The following is a 24,440-nucleotide window of genomic DNA, read 5'->3' on the forward strand; positions in this document are numbered from 1 at the left end:
ATTCTGGGTCTTACCCTAGCAGAACATACATATCCCCATCCCCACCCTCCCAGGACAGGGGCTGACCCAGCAGTCAGCAGACATGGGGACAAGCTGTGATGTGTGGCAGGCTAAGTTCAGGAATAGAGGGTGCTATTCTCACACCCAAGTTTGAGTGAAGCAATCAGAGGTCTGTTTGAAAGTGAAAGAGAGAAGCTGGGGTCTGGCTGGGAGACAGAGGTATGCATGGCACCCTCAAGCAAGTCAGACTGGTGCTTTCAAATCTCTGAAGTACTCAGTCAAGACCAAGGACAGAGCGTGGGTATCTCTACAGTCCTGGTAGGGCCCATGGCTAACCTCCTACTGCCTGCTCTAACCCACCAACCCACAGCTGGCTCTTCTCAAAAGTAGGAAACCTCAGGACAGGAAGACCAGGCCTGAGGGGGCAGGGCAGGGTGGGAAAGGGACTATTATTCTATAGATGTTCTCAGTCAAATATTTTCACAAAAATTGCAAAGTATGCACAGGCACTTGCATTCCTCAGTCTAGCAAAGCTATTTAGGCTCCCCTGAGGCAAGAAAGTTGAACTAAGGGCACTGCTGGCATTCCCGGCACTGGGAACCATGATGGCAAAGGCCATCATGGCCTTTGCTTCAAGCCAGGTGGGAAGGGATCTGCCCACAAGGACATAAGCCACCCTAAGTCCTAGCCAACCTGTCGCCCTAACTTTCCTCTGTACAGACAGGGGACAAAGTTGAGAGAAGGAAAGGACTTGCTCACACACTACTCTGCACTACCTCACGACATCAGTAAGACGAGTGGGAGCTGGAGATGGAGAAGGTGAAATGAGAACCCAATTCAAACAAAGTCAAATGGTACCTGCTCTCTCTGGCTTCACAGGTGCCTCCATCTCTTCCTAAGCAGGGAGGACAGGAGGAAGGGGTGGGATTGAAGCCTATGGGTGACCACCTGAACCAGACAGCTCCAGGAAGTCCCTTCCTTCCCTGGAACCAGGAGGGCATGTCACGTCTGGGTTAATAACTCTTTATTAGGATTCAGGTTCCAAACAAGGTAGAAAGCGGTGGCAAGAGGGGTTGAGGCAGAGGGATGAGGACAGAATTGGCTTGGCTAGCTTGGCTTGCAACTTGGCTAAGCTGTGCCACTGCCAGAGGCCAAATGACAACTCTGGGCTGGGAAGGGGTCTAGACGGGTTAGGGCTGGGCCAGTCTACAGGAGTGGATGGGGGTCAACGAATGGTGTATCGTACATAGGGGACCTCGACGTCCTCGCCGCTCTCGTCGTTGCAGCACAGCTCAAGCACCAGCGCCCGCACATGGCGGCCCAGCTTTCGCTTCGACACACGGCTCACTATCTCTGTCATCCTGAGGGCGGGGAGCAGAGGGTCAGGGAGGCAAAAAGAGAGAGGGGAAATTCAGGTAGGTGAGGACAGAGGAGATGAAGGACAGGGAAGAGGAATGGGACAGCTGCAAGTTGAGGCTCCCCAACGCCCAACTCACGGCTGATCCAACCGTTCCTTGAGCTTGGCAGGTGGCATGAAGAAGGAGTAGAGCATGGACACTCCTTGGGACAGCATGGTGATCTCCAATTTATGTTCTGTCTGGAAGAGGAGGAAAGGAGGACGGCAGTGTCATGGTGGTGGACAGGTCAGCGAGTCACCTACACATTCCACCCCCAGACAGGGTGAGAGTGAGGAAGAGGCCTCACCTTAAAGTAGTCAAGGAACTGTTTGAGGGTCATCTCCTCACCATTAGGCTGCAGCCCCTGTACCTCAAAGCGATCCCACAACGTCCAGTCCTGGTTATAGTACTGCAAGACAAGGAGCAAGGCAATGAGATGGGGCCGTGAGAGGGTCTAGCCCTGACAGTGTCCTCACTCCACTCATGCAGACATGCCAAGCGTGCATGGCTTGGATCACAAGCCTCTGCTGTCCAAAACTCCCCAGTGGCTTCCACCTGGCCCCAAGCACTGAAACCCTTACAATGACCAACAACGCCCTACACATCATGGAAGTCCTATTCTCTCATTTCCCCCACACAAAAAAGCCTGCACATCCTGTCTCCTCACTTCCTCTAAGGCTGGACTCAAAGGTCACCTTTTAAACAAGGCCTTCTCTGACCATTCCACATTAAAAATCCCAAAACTATCCCCTCGCCACCACCTAGTCCTCTCAAATGATCCATTATGTTATTTATAGAATCTATTTCATGAATATAATCTGAGCACCCATTCTGAGAGTACCTGGCACACAGTGGGTGCTCAGTAAATATTTCATGAATGAATGAAGACAATAAAGCACTCAGCACAGCACCCAATGAATGCTGGCTGCTACTATTGTATAGGTACTAGTAATTACCCAGGACACAAATCAAATATCCCATCTTTTCTGAAGGCTTCCACATAAATTAAACTAGTACATAGAAAGTATTAAACACATGACTGAATACAGAAACCCTCATATGCTGACAGGCTATAACACCAACTAGAGCCAACTCTACACACGCACGCATGCACACACGCACGTACGCGCCAGCCACAAACCTACCTCCCTTATACAGGCCCTCACCTGGTGACGGGGTGCAGCAAGGGGTTCAGAGAAGCCAAAGAAGGGCAGGGCCAAGTTGAGGAAACCATTCTTGTAGGAGTCAAGCTGTCGGTGCCCCTGCACCACTTTGTACAGCTCCAGACATACTAGGCCAACCACAGCTGCTGTGGTTGTGGCAATGGCTGGGATGATCTTCCCTGCAATCAGCTTGCTCTGTGAGGAAGGGATCAAGGACATTGATAGTTAAAGTGGAACAGGTTCTGAGTCTGCAGAAGGAATGGAACATGGAGACTTCAAGCCTGGTAGGGTAAAATGTCAGGTCTAGTTGCTCTCACCTTGTGCCGGTCTGCAGGAGGAATGTCATAGTTCTCTGCCCGGAGGTTGGATGCAGCCACAATGAAATCCATATGGAAATTGCTGTCATCATCCTGTTATGGGGGGTAGAAAAGGGTTATAGAGAAAGACAATGAGGAACGAATGAGAAGAGGAATTGGATTACTGTTATCTGAGGCACCTGTATTCTCTACTGAAATTACCTGCTGGGCTCTCTCAGACCACAGAAGCATGGCTGGGAATACCTATTCATTCAGGCAGACCCGTAAAACAATCCCTACAAAAGTCTGGGGCTGCCTTCAGACGCCCCAGAGACCTATTCTGTACAATCAATCTCTGCTTTGCACACCCCCCTGCCCCTGCTCAGGGCCCCCACCCAGCACCTTCTCAAAGTCGATGGGGTACATCTTGAACCCAGGGAGCTTTTCTGGGCTGGGCAGTGTGGCCTTGAGTTCCTCTAGACGGCTGTCATCTGCAGGAAGAGAAGGATACCATCAGCCCCTTGGATACTAGGCCAAGGTCAGAGGTGGAATCAGGAGGCCAGAGTGGAGCAAAGGTGTTCGGCAAGGTACATAAGGGATTTCAGAAAGAAAAACATCATGGCAGAGAGGAGGGGAAAGGGGAGAGGTAGGGTGGAACAACAGGTACAAACCTGAAGAAAGAGGTGGGGTATATCAAGAGAGGCATCTCTAGAGATATAAAGGAACTGACATGAGGACAGTAGGACAAAGTGGAGATAGATCAAGTTTTTGGAGATGGGGAGAACATGGAGGAAGATAGAGTGGGAGGAGGGATGAAAGGAGGAGGGAAGGGCCTCCCTTGTGGCGCAAGGGTTAAGACACACCTATGAAGCTGTCTGTAGCCACTGCAGCACGAGTTCGCTCCCCAGCCAGGGAGCAACCCACATGGTGCAGCAGACCTCTCCTGTCTCTCCCGCTGCTCCCCTCAGCAGTGTATTTCAGTCAGTCTGCCTGTTCTGTTCCCCACTCTGTCTCTGGTGCATCCTCTCACCCCCACACCTCTGGCCTGTACCCCAGTTCTTGTATGCATAAATAAATCTTTTAATAAAAAAAAGGAAGGAGAAGGGAAGTTGAGGGGTAAATATGCAGCTACAGAAGGAGATGAGGAAAGGAGAGAATGGGAGCATATGCAGAGGGTAAAGCAGGTGGGAGGAGGTTTTACATACGTAACAGACACACTTTATGTATTTTTACATATATTAAATGTACCTTTTATGGACCTCCCGCATATGCCATATATATGCATTTCGTATACTTAACTTTACATACACACGCGTGTGTGTGTATATATACACACACACACACACACACACACACACACACACCCCTATACAAGGAGAAAGTTGGAGGAAACACATGAATTGGAGATGTGGCTATCAAGAGGAAAAGACCACAACCCTCAGATAAACAGATCAAGAAACAGAGAAAAAGTTATTCTTTCCAAGGCAAACACACACAGAGTAAGAGAAACAAATAGCTAGTTCCCCTGAGGGTCAGAGAGCAGGTAGGAGGAGAGGAGAGGGAGGGAGAGAACCGGCCCCAACTGACCCTCTTTACTTTAATTGGGAGGGAGGTTCGAAAAGTGTGGGGACGCCTCAGGCCTGAGGTTTCAGAATAGAGCCAGGAGCAGGGACTGGTGGGGAGGCAGGACTAGGCAGGGAATAAGAGGGGGTGGTGGCTCTTTCTTGGCCGACTGGCCAAACACCCTCACCAACAGAGGCATTGGCGCTCTGCAGCTCCTGGTCAGAGACGTGGATCTTGACACCAGACTTGGGGGTGAACTCAGGGACTTGCACAGACTGGAGGAGTGTGGCCACAGCAGCTCGATCCTGAGAGCCTGTCAGCCCATAGGTCTGGGCAAACAGGTTGGCAGCAGCCATCACGTAGTCCAGATGCAGGGGCTGAGAGAAGGCAAGGCTCAGAAGGGTGAGCACATCAGTCCTCCTTTGGGGAGTCTCAGCCTCCTTCCCCCTAACCCTTGGTGACCCCAGGGAGAACACTTACATTGTTGACATCGAAGGTGAGAGGGTGTGGACAGCGTTTGGGTCCAGACCAGAATGGGGCTCCCGAGCTTGTGAGCTATAGAGATATTTGAGGAGCAGGACCTGATGGTGGAGGCCTCTCTAACAACTGTAACCCCTCACCTTTGACCCCAATTGTGCCTTCTCTCACTATCTCTGGCCAGGCACATACATGGGGGACTGAAGTCGATCCTAAGAGACCTCGACTGTAGGGTCCCATGGATCGAAGTTCCGTTGCCAACCAGGGATCCCACTGAGAAAACTATCAATTCCTGGGTACTTACTTTATGCAAGATACACAGCCATTTAACAAATTTTTACGGATTGTCAGGTAATGTACTAACAACAGTAAGTACCAATAAATCTTCCCCCAAGATGTGGATTACTATTATCTCTATCTCACAAATGAGGAAACTGATCTACAGAGACCTGCCCCAGGGCAAATGGAGCTTGGCTTTCAACTCACATCAATTTGTGTGCTCTTAATGCCAAAATTTCTCCACAGTTCTGGGAGTCAGGTAGACAGCTCACACCACAGAAACCAAGTCTCTTGGTTCAAAGGAAAGTGGACAGGGAAACAAAGGCATAACCTGGGATTGCCATGCCTCGGGGCCTCTGCCATAGCTGGACTAATGACTGGGAGGAGTCAAGTCACATGGAGAAGCCTCCAGCAGGTTCCTGTTTGGGGAAGTGCATTCCACCAAATGGACCTGGCAAGTGGGCATTACCTGATCGGGAGGGAAGTTGTGCAACAGCTGTCGGATGTTGTTAGAGTACTGGGTGTGCCAGTGGTGGCAGGCCCAGGTCACACAGTCAGCCCAGGTCTGTGGCCGCTGCAGCACCAGGCTGCGCTGCAAGGCCTCCAGCACCTCCAGGGGTTGCGTGCCCGCCAGCCGCAGTGTCCGCTCCACAAACTTGGGGTCTCTATCAGGAATTGGGAGGGGTCAAAGGGGCAAGATTAAACAGCGGCACAAGGAGCGGGTTCCAGGGCAATCCCACCTTTTCCATGGAAACTAGTTCAGACCCCCAGTGGCATTCACTGATTCGTTGGAAAAGTGTGCCTGGTGCTAGGGTGCAGTAATGCTGGAGGCCTTGGCGGGCAGGTAGAAGATGAAGCAAAGGGGCATTTGGTTACTCACGTGAGGTACTGGTTGACATTTTCTGCAGGCTGCTTGAAGAGGCCTTCAAATTCATCCCGAGCCCACTACAGACAGAGCAAAAGAATTAAATAGAGCAATGGTGACAAAAAGGGTTTCCAAAGGCAATAGAAAGACCAACAGAGAATAAACCAATAGGAGGAACAGGTACTTTGGGAGTAGGGAAGCACCCTAACCCTTCCCACTACCTCAACTCCAGCACCTCAGTTTAACAACCAATGAACTTGACCTGGGCAGTGGTTATACTGGTGAGTAGGTGAAAAAAAATTATACTTAAGATGGGTGTACTTTACAAGGTATGTTACCACAAAAAAATGAGATCCTGGGGAACTTGGCAGCAAGCAAGATAGAGGCTCCACCTCTAAGAATTCCAACGACTGTGAGTGAAGTCAGTGGTGAGGGGATTGGAGGATATGGATGTTAGTGATCTAGGTTCAAATCCTAATTCTGCCTACTTCAGGAACACTAACACCTGTTTCCTCTTTTCTAAAACAATCTACCTACCTCATAGGTTGCTATAAAGGAACAAGTATCTGTGTGTATGTACATGGGGGGGGGGTGTGTATGCGTATATGTATGGACATACTTAAAATGATGCCAGATACAGAATAAGTGCCAAAGTTTTAGGACAGTAAAGCTACCTGTGAGGTAGATACTACTGTCACCCCCAAGATACAGAGAAGGAATCCGAGGCATGGATGGAGAAGAATGTCTGATGTCACTCATGGCCTCGTGATACTGTGGCAAGGTGCACAAATACAAATACACATGCTCTAGAACAACATGGTAGGAAGGGAAAGTGACAGGGGACTGGTTTCCCCCCTTCTTATTTGGTTATCACCTGCGTACTCCTAACTAAACTTTCTGAAAGGCTTGTCCCCAAAGACTGCACTAAGAGTCATGCTACTGGCCCAGTGGTTTTATCCTTGAGTTGCAGTTTGTGGCCTGGGTGCCAGTTACCTAGGTGTGTTCACCTTACAAACCCAGCCCTGTGATGTGTACCAATCTGCATTCTGTATGTATATGCGTCACACAAACAGAATCACTCTGAAAAACCAGTTGTTTACCCTAATTTAAGCAACATCTGGGGAAACCTGAAAATAGACTGTGTAACAGACAAAAAAAAACAAGAAGAGATGGCTAAGAAATTACCACCAATTGTGCTTAGTATTAAAATGGTGTTTTGGTTCGACAGCAGTTCTCACCTGGGAGTGATTTTGCCCCCAGCGGACATTGGGTAATGTCTGGAGACATTTTCAGTTGTCACAGTTCAGAAGGGTGCCATTAGGGCTTAGGGGGTAGAAGCCAGCCATGCGGCTAAACATCCTACAGTGCACAGGATGCTCCCCCACCCATGACAAAGAAACATCCAACCTCAAATGTCAACAGTGCCAAGACTGAGACACCCTGTTATCTGGGTACATTACAGAAGCAGACTGAAGCACTAGGAAGTGAAGTGGTGTGCACGACAGACTTCAGCACAGAGAAAGCAAAAATTCATGAATCTAAGAAAATGTGGCACAACATGAAACTTAAATCTAGGTGAGCGGTAGTATCTGAGTATCCACCTTACTATTCTTTATACTTGTCCACAGTTGAAAATTTTTTAAATAAAAATTTTTAATAAGTGCAAGTCACCTGAGAAAACCAGACTGCTGCATGAGAAGCATGGGAAGGTTTGGAGGAAAAAAGCATGTGGTGTGCTTAGGCTGTGACACCTGAAGGCAAGGGGTCCAGCTGAAACACAGGGTGCCTTGTCCTCTTCCTATCCCCCCAAAGCTGATCACCTGCAGGGTGTGCTCGATGGCATTAGGGAAGTTCTTCAGAGTGCAGATGGGGATAGACTTCTCAGGTGGGTCCTGGCTAGAGCTGTAGGATTCTGTCAGGAAGGGAATCACCACCTGCACGTTGCCCTTGGTGCCCAGTGTGCCCGACTCCAGCAGCGGTTTACGGTAGTACACACAGCGGCGGTCCATGTACATGCCTGTGGGGGGGGGGGGATGGACGGACCTGAGTGCTGGAAAAGGAACATCAGGAGAGGACAGGAGACAGGTACCACCCCCCCCCACACACACACACACATTTTCCCTTGCCCGCCTCCAAACTCACGAGCATCCACATTGTCCAGGGCATTGGCCACCCCATCCAGGTTTTGAAAGAAATCATCATCATAGATACGCTCCGTGTCAGGGCCCACCCGGTTCTGGTGGCTTGTCACCCGGATGTGTGGGTTCATCTGGTGCACAGCTGCAGCAGCTGTGTCAGATTTTAATTTCTAGGGGGAACAAGAGTGGGGACAGAGGAGCAAAACTCAGTTATCATGCATTCACCCAACGAACCTCTATAGAGCTGTCCTCCTAAAAGTTGATTTAGTTAATGCTGGGGAGACCCAGGCCCTGAGTTCAGAAGGCTCCTTGCTATAGCTGGAGACGGTTGGTGACAGAGCCACACAGTTAGGGCTGTGATGAACTTGGCGGGGGCTCAGTGGAAAGGGAAGCCGTGAACACAGACTGAAATGACAGACCAGAAGTCTATTCTTTTACCTACCCAACATCAATTGTTCCTTCAGGTACCACCCAAGATTGGGATACATTCCCCCAAACAAAACGGGGTATTAGTACCGACATAGGCAGGATCCTTTCAAAGTCCAAGTCAGGTGACACTGCCCCTCTGCGCAAAACCCCTGGCTCTCAACTCCACTAAGGGTAAAATGAGTTGGCCCCCATTTCCTTTAGCGCGACTCCTACCTCCTTGGCCTGGGCTCTACTCTTGGCTTGGAGCCTGCTTCCCTAGAAGAGGGCTCTCCTCCCTCACCTTCCAAGTCTGCAGAAAGAAGTCCTTCCTTACTGCAATCAGAACTGAAAACCAATCTCCTCCCCCATGACCTCATCTTCTTCCCTTGTTTTTGCTGTTTCCTTTGCATAGCACTTATTAGTGCCATTATAAGCATCCCTAACGCATCATGCTTATTATTTACTGTCTGTTGTCCCCCACTAGTTTTTGTTTCCTTGGTATATACCAAGTGCCTAGAAGAGCACCTACCTCAGCAACTACTTGGGTGACTAAATGAATGAATGGAAAGGGATCAGGTCCTGGTTAGGCACAAATGACAGTCCCTGGCAGGCTTCCTAGCTAGATCCCCGTGTAACCTTGCTTCCATCTGTGCAGAGAAGAGTGAACCCAGCAGGCTTAAAGAGCTCTCCTAGGAAAGGCCTGCTTCCCAGGATGCCCCCTGGCTAGCATCTGGGGACCCAGATATCGGGAGGGTTCCCACCTGTTCCTACCTGATAAGGGTAGCCCACTGTGTCTAGACTGCTTGTGAAAACAAAGTGGCTTATGATGAACACCTGCTTTCCATCTGGGAGTCTGGAATTTGGGTACATGCCCAGTAGAGGGTGCCTACGTGACCAGCCCACAGTGAAAACCCTGAGCACTCAGTGTCTAATGAGCTTCCCTGGTTGGCAACATTTCACATGTGTTGTCGCAACTCGCTACTGGGGGAATTAAGTGTGTCCTGTGTGCCTCCACTGGGAGGAGGACTCTTGGAAACGTGTGCCTCATCTCCCCCAGACTTTGCCGGTGTACTTCTTCCCTTTGCTGAAAGAAATCATAGCCTGAGTACAAGAATATGCTGAGCCAGCCACTGCAGCACGAGTTCAATCCCCGGCTGGCCAGGGAGGTGACCCACATGGCGCAGCAGACCTCTCCTGTCTCACTCACTACTTCCCTCAGCAGCGTATTTCAGTCAGTCTGCCTGTTCTGTTCCCCACTCTGTCTCTGGTGAATCCTCTCACCTCCCCCACCCCGCATCTCTGGCTTACACCCCAGTCCCTATATGCATAAATAAATCTTTTTTAAAAAAAAATATGCTGCGTCTTGGAAGTTCTCCTAGTGAAGCAGGGGGCGGGGCGAGGGCTGTGCTTTGGGGTCACCCAACACACTTCCAACAAGCACTGATGAAAGATGATGAAAATGGGGGGAAGGAGATGAAAAATGGTAGATTCCACGGGAAGGTACTCAATATTTGACTGAGTGATAGAGGAAAGCTCAGGGGAAGAGTTAAAAGAAAGATAAAGTGGAAAGGCCTCCTTCTCAGAAAGAACAAAAGACAGAAGGAAAGTGAGATGACAAAGCCCCAATTCACTCACCGTGACATCCCAAGGCCTGAACAGAAACTGTCGGTTCAGATTTGACTTCTCAATGGTATCCATGTCCGTTATGACAATTTCTCCATCCTCCCCACAGCCCAGCCCAATCATGGCGAAGTTCTTGAGCAGCTCACAGCCAATGGCCCCTGCACCCACCTAGGAGGCAGCCAAGAACAGAGGCTAGTTAGGGTGACACAGATTAGTGTGAAGCCACCTCTCACTCACTATCCCTGGACACAGGAGAAGGAAGGAGGAGAAGGAAGAGGACGCAGTGCCACATCCTTGAGTCCTAGGGTCATCAGGAGGAGGGAAACAGACGAATACACCAGGCTTTCCCTCAAGACAAAGAAGGGAAAGACACATAATATAAGTACAAGAACCTCCCTTGGAAGAACCTCCCTTGGGAGACAGAAGCCCCCAGATGATGTGGCCAGAAAGAAGTCAAGTGAAGATAACCAGTGTCCAAGGGGATCACTCACCAGGAAATACTTCTGCTTGCCCAGCTTTTCTTGCAGGTCTGAGCCAAAGACTGCCACCTGCCCATCATAACGGTTCTGACGCTGAGGAACACAAAGGGAGAGAAATCAATGAGGGGCCTCACCAGAATTGCCCCCAGTGACACTGCCCCTGCTTTCCAGGGGCCCACTCACATACCGGGAGGCACTTGTCCTCTGTGAGGGCATCTTTGTCCTCAGGGAGACACTCCAGGGCATCAAAGTACAGCCACTGCATGATGGGCATAAACTTCCCTGAGCAGGCCTAGGGAGGGGTGGGGGGAGAAGGCATCAGTGTTTAGTTGCAACCTGACACAGATGGACAAGTAATCAAGTCAGGGAGGGCACCTGGCCCACCTCTAACCGTGCCTTCTCGACCCATGCTGACCTTCATGACTTCCTGGGCAGCCAAACCCCCAATGAAGGCATTTATGGGCGCCAGATCCCCAGCAGCCACATATGCCAGCTTCCGGATGAGGTCCTCATCCAGGCTATCCTGCTGCACCGCTGGCAGAGCTTGAGCATTCACAGCCTGTGCTAGGGTTACCAGCTCGGTTGCATCCTCCTGGTGGGGCAGAAGGAACCAAGAGAGCACCTGTCAGGCACTGTGGGGAAAAGGGAGGAGAGAGAGAGAGGGAGGGGGGAGGGAGGACAGGTAGAGAGGCATGGTGGGCCTTGGCACAGAGAAACCTGCCCTAGCTGGCTCACCCCACCACCTACCTCATTGCGGGGCCGAGGAGGCCGGCCATGCTGAGCACAGAACTGGTGCAGGGCCTGGAAGCCAATGTGTAGCTGGGCAGGGCGGGAATACTTAGCGAAGTCTGTCATCACAAAGTCGGGTTCTGCCAGTGAGGCCAGCAAGGATTTCTGTTGGGGAGAAGGGCATCAGAACCAGAAGAAAGAAATGGAGATCCTGGAAATGCTGAGAACCACCCCTCCAACCCATCCCCGCTTCCACCCCCACACTCACAAAGCTTATCTTCTTAGGTACTTTGACCTGACTGACAATGCCTCCACGGATGTAGTCAGAGAAGTTAGAGGTATCGCAGATGCTAAAGGTGTAAGGACCTAGGGTAGATAGGAGCGCTGTCAGGCTACCCACAGGCCCTCCCTAAAACCCACAGGCCCCACAAGAGAAGGAAAAATCCATCCCTGCCCCAGTTCAGACATCAGGAGTCATCTCCTCTCTCGCCTGGGCTCCACTTGGACAACAGAAGCCATCTCTCCTCTGTCCCAGACCCAGCTCAGAGCCCGAGACCTTATGACTGTGGCCCTAAGTATACACTGAAAGAGGCTTCCTGGTCCCTCTCCAAATCAGCTCAGATATGAGTAGACCCTCTGATCTACTCTGTTCAAACACCAGGAACCTTTCCTCCCCTCAGTTCAGATACCAGGGACCTAGTCTCCTAGAAAAGCTAATGCACAAGTCAGCACCTCTCCCCAATCCCCATGCCTACCAGAGCTCAAGCTGGACACCCAGGGGACTCCAAGTGTCTGGGTCATCTAAGACACCCAGGAAGTGTCTCCCCTCATTCAGAAGCCTTCAATGCCCTGGCCAGAGCCCAGGGATATAGCTCCTGTGTCCCATCTGAATCCCCCAAGGTCCTAGCTCACCCAGGACTTTGATCTCCATGGGCTGACTTCCATTGAGTTCAATCATGCCCTGTACTTCTGAAAAGGAGACAAAGTCACCGCTCTCAAATCCATGTCGGGCCTCATCCAGGCAGGTAACCACACCGGGACTGTCCTGGTTAAAGGAGAAGTGACTCTCAGTGGCAGGCTCAGGAGCAGACAGGAAAGCCTGCTGCTGCCCACCCTCTGGCCAGGACCCCTGAGGCCGCTCTACTCACCTTGGTGACCATAGAAACCATAGCGCTGAGCGGCTGCTCCCCATTGGAATCTGTGAGGACCATTTCCTCTCCAAAATCACAGAAGAGTTGCCTGCAGAGGAAAGCAACAGGGCTGATGCCTGAGTCCCAAGCACAACGGGAGCCCTATGTGTCCCTCAAGATGCAGCAAATACTTGCTGAGCAAATTCTGCCCCTCACAACTGGGAATCAGGTGACATTCACATGGGGAGAAGTAAACACAGAATCCAACACCTGGGGGGCTGAGGGTAATGAGAACTGGGGGGGGGGAGGGGGTCTTGGTTTGGGCCTGACAGGATTGGGAGAAAAGAGTAGGGGGCACTCACCCAAACAGACCTCGGGTATCTGCCACCACCAGCTTGATGCCACGGCTATGACAGAACTCACCCACCCGCAGCTGGTCCTCCAGGGGGGTGTTAGTGAGGACCACCACCTGTGGAGAGGTGGAAGTTCAGGGCAAGGGCCCAGCACTGGGGAGGAAAGCAAGGGAGGAAGGCTGGTGTGGAGTATTCAGAGAGTCCCAAAGGCTTGGCCGGTTCAGAACCTCTTTCACAAAGTATCTAGTGTATATCAGGCTCAGTCAGGAGGACACTTAGTGAAGAGAAATGTGAATCCCTAGACCACAGCAGACAAGGGAAAGAGGCAGCTGGAAGGTCTGAGTTTGGAGAACAGCTGACTCAATTATTTCCCAACACCCACTGCTGCCTGCCTACAACCCTGCCATGCCCTACAAGACACAGAAGTAAAAGTCTGTCCCCAGCCAAAGTCTGAGCTCACTCCTACCACACCCACTTGCTCCCAATTCTCAAGACAATGCTTGCTCAGCCATGATACCTGCGACTTTGCTCTTTACCAGGAAATGCACCCTTCCCCACCAGAGTGAGTGCCTATTCCTCCATCAGGGTTCAGCAGCAGTGCCCTGGCTCACTGAGACATCCCAGGGCAGAATCCCAGTTCCCACAGCTCTTTTTTCCACCCCAGAGTTCATACTAACAAACCACCAGAGAATCCCTATCATGCGCAGGCTGCTATTCTAAGTGTTTAGAATAGCAAAACATTCTACCAATGTTTTGTGATGACATTCTCCAAAAATCTATGAAGTCGATATTACTACCATGCCCGAGTCTACGAACAGAAAAAAATAAAGCATAAGAGACTAAGTGATCTGCCCAAGGTCATACCAGTAGAACTAGGGACTCAAGCCAAAGCAGTCTAGGTCTAGCCTGCGCTCGAAACCATTCTACTGTACTGCCCGTTGACAGTGCCTCCCTGGAAAGGCAGGTCCAGGGTCTAAGTCCTGCCTGCATCCCCCAGCTGCATCCCCAGCATGAAGCCCAGCACACAGGGCCAGCCTATGTATTAAATACAAACACTGCCTATGTATTAAATACAGCCATTGTATTAAATACACATGTAACAACCTGCAGACGGGCTCTGAAAGAACTGGACAAGAGGTTGGGTGCTATCCCAAGGTACCTGGAAGCCACTAAGAAAGTCCTCAATGAGGGGTCCAGTGTAGGCACTGACAGGCACATAGCTGTTGAGCTCAGCGAGGCGGGGCTGTGAGACCTCAGCTCGGTTCTTACCAATATCCTCCTCCCGCAGGTAGAACTGCCAAGGAGAACAGGAAAAGAAGTGAAATGGCTGCAGAACCTGGGGAGTAGGAGGTGTAGGGGGGCACTGGGCCTTGGCAGGGAAGAAGGGGGCTGGGAAGAGGTACCTGGGAGGAGAGGTCAGCCCACTGGGCAGTGCCCTGGTCATGCAGGGTGACAGCTTTGACCCCACCAAGGATGATGTTCTTTGCAATCTCCACACCCAGGCCCCGCAGGCCTGATACCAGTACGCTGGATGTCTGGAGCCGCTTCATTGCCTCATGGCCCAACACATACCTGCCAGGTTAGGGGGCATTCTGGGTCAGGGCCTGGGCCTCCTGACTTTATCCTCCCAGTGCGCACCCACCTTTCAGTTCAACCATAGCCCCACTTACAGCTGCCGGGAGTAAAGGCCCTCATCTATGTCTGCTTCGCTGCCGTTCTTCGCCATTCCCTAGAGATGGAGAGAACAGGTTAAGGGAGACACACAGAAGTAGGGCATGGCCAGAGTACTAGTAATATAAAAGACTTTTCTATCCACCCCCACCATCCTGCCTGCCAGTCTCCAGGGAGAAGACACTCACGTTGGTTGGCACCGAGGGCACTTCGGACAACACGGAGTGGGCAGGGGAGCAGTTAGAACCCGGCTTTGGATCAGGCCCGGACACGCGACGTTTCTTGGACAGCGGCGAGCTGGACATCTGGAAAGCAAAAAGAGGGACAGAGGTGAGTCTGGGGCGCATGGGTAAATGGTTCTGTTGGTTAGTGGTAACTGTGGGGGAAGGGAAGACTTATGTACTAGTAGCCCCATTTTACAGACGAGGAGACAGGTACAGAGAGATGAGGTGACTTGCCCAGGGTCACAGAGCTGTCAGAACTAAGATCTGAACCAGGTGGCCTGGCTTGTAATCCATGCTGCTGCCCACTAGGCCATTCGCCTTTCTCCCCCAGCCCAGCATAATGAGATAAAGTCTCCAATCCTGCAGGGTGAAAGGAGTGACAAGAAAAGAAAGTACTTGTGGGGAGGTCAGAGGAGAGAGGGAGATTCAGGTCAGGCCCAGTTTCAAATCTTGACTCTGCCACTCCTTGACAGAGACCATTTAACCCCTGCAGACTCAGTTCTCTCACCTGTAAAATAAGTTGGTAACACCACTTCCCTACACCATGGAGTTGGTGAAGTGATGAGAAATAACAGACCATAGAGCCTGGCACAAAACAGGTAGGCAATGACAAGCAGCCATTCTCCTCTCCTTTAACCCCTGCAACAGGGGTGCTGGAGGGAAACACGGCTTGGATATCCAGCAGGTTGGCACGACAGCACGAGATACAATGCTGAGAACTCAGTCCCCAGAGGACTCAGAGCAAAATTTGACAAAACCCAACACCCAACCCCAAGCTTTGGGAGGGGAAACTTCCCAGGTCAATAAAAGAGGTTGCAGGGAGCAAGAAAACCCATATTTCCCAAGCTCTGTCTGCATGTGGAGTCCCTTTAGCAGGATAATGATAAATGAATATTTATTAGGAATCCTCCCTGTGCCAGATGTCACACTAAGCACTTTATGAGCCTCACCTCACTTCAACCTCAGGGCACCCCTGAGGGATTTGGACTACTGTCAAAAACAGCCAACTCACAATAGAGGTTAAAAAAAAAAAAATCACTCAGGGACATTTTGCGATTCAACTAAAGTGCCCACAATGTTTGGGCTAGCCAGGCCAGACCAGGATCTGCTGAGCCTAAAGCCCAGGCTGTCTCCCAGAGTTATCACCTTTCATCCCCTCAAAGTGCGTGACCCTGCCAAGGCAGGCACAACTCTCCTTCCAGAACAAATGAGAAAACCTGAGCTCAGGAGGTCAAGTAACTTGCCAAGGGTCACACACCAGGTTCCAGAGACAGATACACCCTGTTGTGGAAGTGAAATCTGGGGTAAGGGGTGATTGGCTGCAGACACTGGAGACAACAGGACCCTGAATCACTTCCCCTTACCCCCATTGCTCCACTAAGCCTCTGTTCTACACAGGGTTTTTTCTGACACCCAGTTACACCAAGCACTCTAGCTGAGATTCCATCTTGGCACCTGTCACACCTAGCACTAAGTAAGATGACAGAAGCTCCCTATCACCCACCAAGAGCTTACTGCCAGTCAACCACAGGGCTATGGGCTTTGTCTAATCCTAACAATGCCAACAAACCAGACAATTATATGCCCACATCACAAGTAAGAAAACTGATCTTCAGGCATGTGCCCAGAATCACACAGCTATTTTCTGTTTTCCAAATGCTTCCTGGGGGAATTGAGTCAGGATCCAGTTCACACCAGCTCACAGGGATAAGGGGTAAGGCAGGAGGATCCAGGGCCTCTGAGTCAGCCAATTGAATTGCTGGGAATGCTAAGAACCAACGTAGGTAGAAAAGAGGCTTGGTGAGTTAGTAGGAAGAAAAAGGCAAATCATATTTTTCCATTTACTGACTCTGACCTGGGGTAGGTGTGTCATTTCCTGTAAGTCCCACTTTCTCCAAATGCAGGGACAAACAGAACTATCCTCAAGGGGTTGCTGGAAAAGTTAAAAAGGCTACAGTCAGAGGACATAGGAAAGCACCTCCCTGGGCACCTGCAGTGGCCTCCATTACTTACCTCCTTGCCTTGTCATTGATTTGTTTGTTGGGGACATACCATCTCCCCAATCTTTAAATCAAGAAAAGATCCAGGGCAGAAGGAGCTTTTACCTCTGAGCCCCTAGTGCTGTCAACAAGAGTCTAAAAAGCAGATTTTGGTTGATTGTTCAAAAGCGGATTTCAAGTTGCAGAGACTTAAAACAAGCCCGTCTCAAAGCAATCAGAAGGGATCTGGAGCAGAAACCCTAGAGAGGAGTTAAATATCCCTACCCCTGGCACAAAAGTGACACCCTTTCTCCCTCAACATCTGCCCAGACCCCAACTAGGATGCACATACTATCAATTGTTCAGCAAAGCTGAACTGGAACTTTGTTTCAAAACTTGCCTGGGGTCTCTAAACTGGAGATTTTGCAGCCTGAGCACAATCTCCCATCCAAACAGAGAAGGAAGCTTGAGGTGGGAGTCTTGGAGCAGGTTTGAGAGGGGGCAGGCACAGGGTCAGAGGATCAGGATGGAGAAGCTAGGGCACAGGATGTGGCCTGCCAAGCCTCACGGGAACATGAGAGCAGTCAGGAGGTTGTCTGAGCCCAGGGAGGCTGAGGAAGATGGACAGTGGGATGTTAGAAGCCCTGGGGGACAAGGTGGGGTAGGGCAAGGCTAAGAAAGACTCAATTCTGGATCTTTGGAAAGGGATCTTTTTAAGGAAGGGACAGGAAACTGCAGTGGAGCCCCCAGAGGTTGCAAGGAGGTAGGAGAGCAGCTGCTGGACCCCATAGTCACCGCACAGAGAAATGAATGGGAGATTCTGGAGCCCAAGGAAGCAGCAGAAAGATGCTTGGGTCTAGTAAAGAGGTATACACTACATACGATGAGGGTGGATGCTGAGGCCCAGGGTGGGATCGGGGAGGGATCTCTAATGGAGCACAAAGGCCTTGTGTTGATCTACCTCAGTTGCTCTGAAGGAGTGGAAAGGGAAGACTGAGTGCAGACAGTTCTGGCCCTAAAAAGTTCAGTAATAAGCAGATACTGGCTAGGTCCCCAAGTGGAGTTGGGTTTCTCTGAACAATTATACAGGATTCTGTGGAGACTCTGAAAATAAATGCTGAAAAGAGAGTTTTCTATTCTAATGGCAGACAACTGGTCCTATGGAGGGAAGGGATACCTGACAATAATGTCAGGGTCCTAACAAAACTGAAAACAAAAACCGGGGGTCTCTGACTGAAGATGTCAGAGGAACTCGAAAAGCTGTGAGGGCAGATTCTGAGGCCTGACAAGAGGTTAAGCTATCTATGAGAGAAGCAGAACCCTGGTTGGCTTTTGAAGGCAGAGACTTGACTGAAGGGTGGGGTTTGGAAGGTGAGCCTCTGATGGAGAGAGCGAGGAGCCAACGGGGTCTGCAAGGGCAAATGCTGGCACAAGAATATCTGATGGAGGATTATGTATCCAAACAGTCCCTCCCTAGTGTTTGGTCCCCTAGGAGGGTCTGAGGAAAGATACTGGGGATAGAGGTGTCGGATGAGGAGATACTGAGGCCTGAAAGGGGGTAGTCTCTGATGAAAATACTGGGACCATGAAAAAGGGGTCAACCTCTTAAAGTATCCAAGGAAATATTCTATGCATTGAAAGATTCTCTAAAAAGCAGATGAGGAGGGAAGGGCCCTGCACTGAAAAGGGCCAGGGTGGGTTGGAAGACATCTGAGATATGGAAAAGGGGTCTCTGAGGAGGCCAACCTTTCACAGGGTCTAGTCCCCTTGGAAGTTCTATGGGCAGATAGCGGGACGAGGGTGGTGGCAGGGAGGGAAGTGTCTGAAGGAAAATACTAGAGAAGACTCTCAGAAATGAAGGCCATGTGAACCCTCCTCGGAGTGTGGCCTCTCTTGGAAGCTTCAAGGGCCAGGCAAATATGGAGAACTAGGGGTGTCTGAAAGGAGATTCTAGGGAAGGCCTTTGGTGGCATAGATTGGGAGGGGAGGGTCTTTGACCAGGTGCATAAGTCTCTAGTGGAAACTGGGGAGGAGTTCCGATCTAACATACAAGGTTCGGGACCGGGTCAGGTCCCTGACTCGGGATGTTGAGCCTTAGTTCTAAGAGCGGATCCTGGGGGTCTGACTCCAAGGTCAGACTTGGGAGCCATAGGGACTGGGCTAGTCCTGGATGGGAAACGTCGGCCCCGCCCCAAGAACTGCCCCCCCACCCCATTCCCCGCCGAACCCTAGCGTTCGAGTCACCACAGCCCGCCTCGACAGCAACCTGAGCCAGCACCAGCCTAGGCCCCTCCAATGCTTCCTGAAACCCCTGCCCTGGTCAAGGCGCTGTGAGAAAGGCTGTTTGTTACCAATGCCGGTTCCCCGGGTCGCGCCGCCGCCAACTCCTCTAGGAGCCGAAGCCAAGCCCGGCCGCCACCCTCCTGCTTCTCCTCCTCCCCGACGCCTGGGCCGCCTAGAATCGCCGCCGCCTCCGCGTTCTCCTCTCCCAGGCGTCGTGGTTGTGGTCTTCCTCGCCACCTCCTTCACCTCAGCCGCCGACACAAGATGGCGGCCGCTTGAGCCTGGGGCCGGAACAAAACCTCGGGCCCCACCCCCAGGAGCCCGGATGCAGGCAGGCCGCGCCCATCATGCCCCTGACTCATTCATTTGAAGAGGACTAGCTCCACCTGGTGGCTACCGTAGCAGTAACTAAGAAAACAGGTAAAACAACATAAAGGCCACACCCCAAGGAACTTGAATAACTTGTTGCAGCCAGGCTGCTATGGAAACCGAGAAAGAACCTCAAGGCCCAGCTTCCTCACCATGAATTATGCATGAAGCCGGGCGGATGGTTGACTAAACGCGGCAACCAGAAAGCCAGTGTTAACACACGAAGCCACGCCCCCATTTCTCATGAATAATGAATGTATTGCCGCAGCCGGAAGTCAAAGAGACCTAGGCCACATTCATCATGAATAATGCATGAAGCCAATGTATTTGTGCGCTGGAACAAAAGGGACAGGTTTAGAATACTGCTGCATCTACGGGTGCATTGGTGAAGGAAACTCTATTGGGAGTACACCTGAGGTGGTGGGGGGAAGCAAATATTGTTGAAAAATGAACAATGATGTAAAAAAATAAAATTAATATTAAAAAATGTAAATGCATAAAAATACTGCTGCATCTAATACCCCATAAATAAGAAAATTGTGCTACTGCATAGAAAACATACTCCCCTCTCCCGTTCATGAATAATAAATAAAGAATTGCCGCAGTTCATCCTGGAAATTCAGAGGTCAAGAAAGGTTCCACCCAGTTTCATGAATTATGCATGACGCCGGAAGGACTGAAACGTTTGACAGCCCTGCCCAGCAAGGGGCGGGGTTATATTGTACTCTAGCCAAAGCAACATGACCACGCCTTTCTGTCCATGAATAAAGACAATGAAGCAGAGCCACAGAGGAAATGTAGCTGCCTTCTCCCCAACATCAGGACTACCATGGTCGAACCAAATCCACTTTGGCGGGTGCCGCAGTTTCCAAAACTGTAAAATGGGGATAGGAATAGAGCTCATCACCTCATAAAGGCGAAATGTATTACCAAAATTAGAGAACATGAATTATGGAATGAGCTTGGAACAGTGCTGGCACAGGGCACTGTTTAATGTTTAAGTATTATATACTAAAATAAAGGTAATATGTAAGAATATTTATATTAATACAAAATTAGTTATGTGTAGAGCAGCCGCTAGAGAAACATCCAACTGGGGGTATTATTTTTAAAATAATGCCTTGATGTACCACACCAGAAGGACACTGGAAAACAGAATGTTAAGGTACCAATGTCTGCTAAAAAGGTAGGCTAGACAACCAGATCACCAGGCATACAATGATATACCAAAGCCCCAGGCACACAATAAGCAACCAGTACATTCCTGTAGAATAATAGATCACATTAACTTATCACCTACAGTGTGTTGGCTCCTGTGATGTGTTTTCTCCATGCACTGTCACTGATCTCAGGAAAGCAGAGCAGGAAATTGGTTCATCTCAAAATGGAACTCCTTAAAGAGTTCTCAAACCCTCACAAAAATCATTTTCACCACCAATGACTGGTTATGTGACTTGAGGCCAGACACTTCAATTCTCTGGGCCACGGTTTCCCCACTCATAAAATGGAAGTAGTAGTACCTATCTTGTGATGGAGTTTAAATGAGTAATATGGAGAAAGGACTTAGACTAGTACCTGGCACACAGTGCTATATGACTAACATTAGTAGTACCATTAAGTTGATGGAGATGTGAGGACATTTCAACCTTGATAAAGACTACAGACTCGAACCAGACAGGCTGGGTTTGAATCCTGTCACAGCTTCTCACTGTGTAACCTTAGCCTCCCGGTGTCCCAGTTTCCTCATCTATAAAATGAGATAATAATAACCTATCTCCTAAAACTGTTGTTGAGATTAAATGGGCTAATAAAGTCTAAATGAGTATAAACTAATCTGATCTTCTTATGATCATACCCATTTTTCAGATTCACAGAAGGATTTGCCAAAGATCACACAGCTGGCAAGAATGGATGGGATTTGAACCTTTGTTGGTAATCTGGGATTACTGGGCCAAAAGGAATGAACTACGCATGAGGCTTCTTCCCTTTGCTAGATGCCAGGTTAAAATCCTGGGAATCTGTAAGGGAAAGCCAACAGCGGATCATGCAGATAAAGCCGTAAAAGTCGCGCCCCTTATAAATTATGCACAACACCCCTAGAAAAGTCACAGAAAATTCGGGGCGCCACTCACCTTTACCATTAATCAACGAGATCTACTTTACCCAGCAGAGCTCAGAATGCCCCTTTAGCAAGCACACCCTTTCAGCAAGTTGATCCGCCCCCTCGTGAATAATTCACAAGCCGGTACTTCCAGCGGGCCAGGTGGGAAAGAGGCAAAAATGGGCTTAACAGCCCCGCCTCCTCATGAGTAATGAATAAAGCTATGGCCAAGGAGGCCCGGTGGCATCGGGTCCCCTTGGGCAGAGCCTAGCAGGCTGGGTTCCTGCGTCCCTTCCACAGCCTAGGCTCGGGGCTCCTCTCCCTAACAACGTGTGGGCCTTAATGTGTTCCGTCTCGCCGGAGTATCCAAGCGCGCAGGGGGAGTTCATCATAGAACCAAAGGTCACAAAGGCCATCGATACCTTCACAATGCCACGTCGGTGCTGAATGTTCCCACTGTCATCAGGACCTTTCCTGAAACAAGTCCTCCCAAAATTCGCCTTGACTTCAGGAACGTCAAACTTAGCGTCGCTCCTTAGGGAACGCCTCAAATCCTGCCCCATGGGCAAAGTACTCATACACGAACTCTAAGAGCCTCCCCAAACATCCCTCTAAACCCTCTCTCGAGGGATTATAAACGCTATCTCCGAGGGAGACTCCTTAAACATACTCCTAAATCCCACCCCGGAGTCACCAAATGCCACTTCTTAAGGGCTCCCGCAAAAGCAGACACCCCCAAATGCCATTCCCGGCCCAGAGACTCCAAACATGTTCGTTAGGGGATTCCCGAAATTGAGCCCCCTCCCTCAAATGCTGTCTTGGGGCTTGGGGGCACCGTGCTCCAGCTCACCCCCTGCGCTGGGCGGAAGCCTCGCCTTCCTGCTGGAGATGAGCCGAAGCCACGGGGCAACGGAAGAGCAAACCACCTCGGTCGCACAAGAGGAGCCAGAGTTTGCGCGGAGGTCGGAAGCGCGGGGCCTCTGAGGGCCCCCGGTTTGGGATGTACCACTGATGCTTAGCTATAGGGGTGCCCGCCCCTGTTTGCGGTCCGTTGGCGCCTGTATCAGACCCAGACACCCCTAAGGGTTGTGGTACTTCCCTAACGCGCGAGGCACGCTGGGGGTAGTAGTCCTGCATGGTCAATGTCTGGTGCACGTGGTGGGCTTCAGCGCCCAGGGTAAGGGAAAATGTAAACCTGGCATGTGAAATTCCGGGAGCCGCGCTGGGGGCGTGAGGAAGCAAGGGGAGCTTGGGGGAAACCTCCAGATGGAAAGGCACACCCATCCTACAGATTAGAAGACTGAGGCTCAGATCGCCAGAAGAGTTCATTCATTTGACACGTATGGAACTCAAGCTGTGAGTCAAGTGCTACGGATTCTTTCTAGCCCTCACGGCGCTGTCATCCTAGCGAGAGAGACAGACTGTAAATTTAAAAAATAAGTAGCAAGTATAGTTTTGCATATAAATACGTATTGTAATAGATACATGTGACAATACAATAGAAATTAAATATAATAAAATGTACATATAAATACTACATATTTTACATTAACATAACTAGTGTCATTATATAAATAATTTGCATCTGTTTGTCTATAATGCCATTAAATACATTGTGTATATTCTATATTCTTATGTGAGTATATAGTTAAATATACACGTGAATGTGTTGTATATATATATGATAACTGCTAAATGCTGTGGAGAAAAATAGAGCAAAATAAGGGGAAATCTGTTGGAACAGGGGCCTCCCAAGTGGCTTAAGGGGTTAAGTGTGAGCACTATGAAGCTATTGGCAGCCACTGCAGCAAAAGTTCGATCCCTGGCCAGGGAGGTGACCCACATGGCGCAGCAGACCTCTCCTGTCTCACCTGCTGCTCCCCTCAGCAGTGTATTTCAGTTGATCCACCTGTTCTGCTCCCCACTCTGTCTCTGGTGAATCCTCTCACCCTCCCCCCACCCCCGCACCTCTGGCCTGTACCCCAGTTCTTGTATGCATAAATAAATAAATCGTTTAAAAAATCTGTTGGAACGGGTTGCAATTTTAAATAACTTGGTCAAGGAAGAAGGTGAAGTTTGATCGAAGGTGCCTTTTATCGCCTGGCCCCGAATTCTGTAGCTTATATGCTCTCCACAACCTCCAAGTCTGCTCGTTTGATTTATTGAATGTCTACTAAATGCAGGGCAATGGGAATATAGCAGGGTGACTGTTCTTGCAATAGACGAGAACACTCTTCCCCAGGTATTTCCCTACTTATTTATCCTTTGCCTCACCTCAGAAAGACCTCTCCTGATACTCCATCTGAAGTCATCAGGGAATACCTCTCTGAGGAGGTGGCATGTGAGCAGTGAGGGAGTGAAAAGGAAGGAAAGAAGCCATGTGTAGGGACAGGGATTATCAGGTACAAAGTCTTGAGATTGGAAGTTGTTGGTGTGTTTGAGGAAAACCATCTGAGGAATCTTCAGATGGAAAAGCACACCCATCCTACAGATTGAAGGCTGAGGCTCAGATGGCCAAAGGAGTTGATTCAGTTGACATTTATGGAGCTCAAACTGTGAGCCAGGTGCTACGAATTCTTCCCTCCCCTCACAGAGCTCTCATTTTAGGGAGAGGGACAGACTATAAATTGTGTAATTGGAGAGGAGTAAGGGAGTTGGGAAGTGACATCTAAAGCTATGACATGCAGGGTGGTTGAGATGATTGGCTTTTATTCTAAGATTTGTGGGGAGCCATAAGAGGATTTTAAGCAGGGGGAGTTGCATTATATAAATTATATTTTAGAATAGATAATCTGGCTGCTCAGTGTGGAGAGAACAAATTGTATGGGGACGGGGCCTCCCTGGTGGCACAAAGGGTTAAGTGTCAGCACTGTGAAGCTATCAGCAGCCATTGCAGCCCAAGTTTGATCCCTG

The 24,440-nt window shown here is 50.0% G+C and overlaps 1 protein-coding gene across 4 annotated transcripts; it reads right to left on the reverse strand.

Moving 5' to 3' along the window:
* Positions 1-975: 975 nt before the first annotated feature.
* On the reverse strand, positions 976-22,481 carry UBA1 (ubiquitin like modifier activating enzyme 1). Of its 4 annotated transcripts, none has more exons than XM_037512474.2 (26): positions 22,378-22,481; positions 14,760-14,876; positions 14,571-14,629; positions 14,304-14,472; positions 14,060-14,194; positions 12,910-13,016; positions 12,566-12,656; positions 12,330-12,462; positions 11,686-11,783; positions 11,436-11,582; positions 11,104-11,280; positions 10,876-10,980; positions 10,701-10,781; positions 10,222-10,377; positions 8,183-8,348; positions 7,861-8,057; positions 6,056-6,120; positions 5,645-5,840; positions 4,900-4,974; positions 4,607-4,796; positions 3,259-3,347; positions 2,878-2,970; positions 2,564-2,755; positions 1,705-1,806; positions 1,497-1,597; positions 976-1,361 (listed from the first exon to the last, which is right to left on the reverse strand). In XM_037512474.2, the coding sequence occupies exons 2-26, from the start codon at positions 14,874-14,876 to the stop codon at positions 1,226-1,228; spliced, it is 3,177 nt and encodes a 1,058-aa protein (XP_037368371.1). In that variant the 5' UTR covers positions 22,378-22,481; the 3' UTR covers positions 976-1,225. The 4 variants fall into 4 exon arrangements, with proteins under 4 accessions (XP_037368371.1, XP_054551732.1, XP_037368370.1 ...); XM_054695757.1 differs by lacking the exon at positions 22,378-22,481 and adding an exon at positions 21,559-21,852; XM_037512473.2 differs by lacking the exon at positions 22,378-22,481 and adding an exon at positions 19,126-19,345.
* Between the last annotated feature and the right edge of the window lie 1,959 nt (positions 22,482-24,440).

Source organism: Talpa occidentalis, unplaced genomic scaffold, assembly GCF_014898055.3.
Source record: "Talpa occidentalis isolate TD23 unplaced genomic scaffold, MPIMG_talOcc4v2.1 talOcc4.15, whole genome shotgun sequence".
Classification (NCBI taxonomy): Eukaryota; Metazoa; Chordata; class Mammalia; order Eulipotyphla; family Talpidae; genus Talpa; species Talpa occidentalis.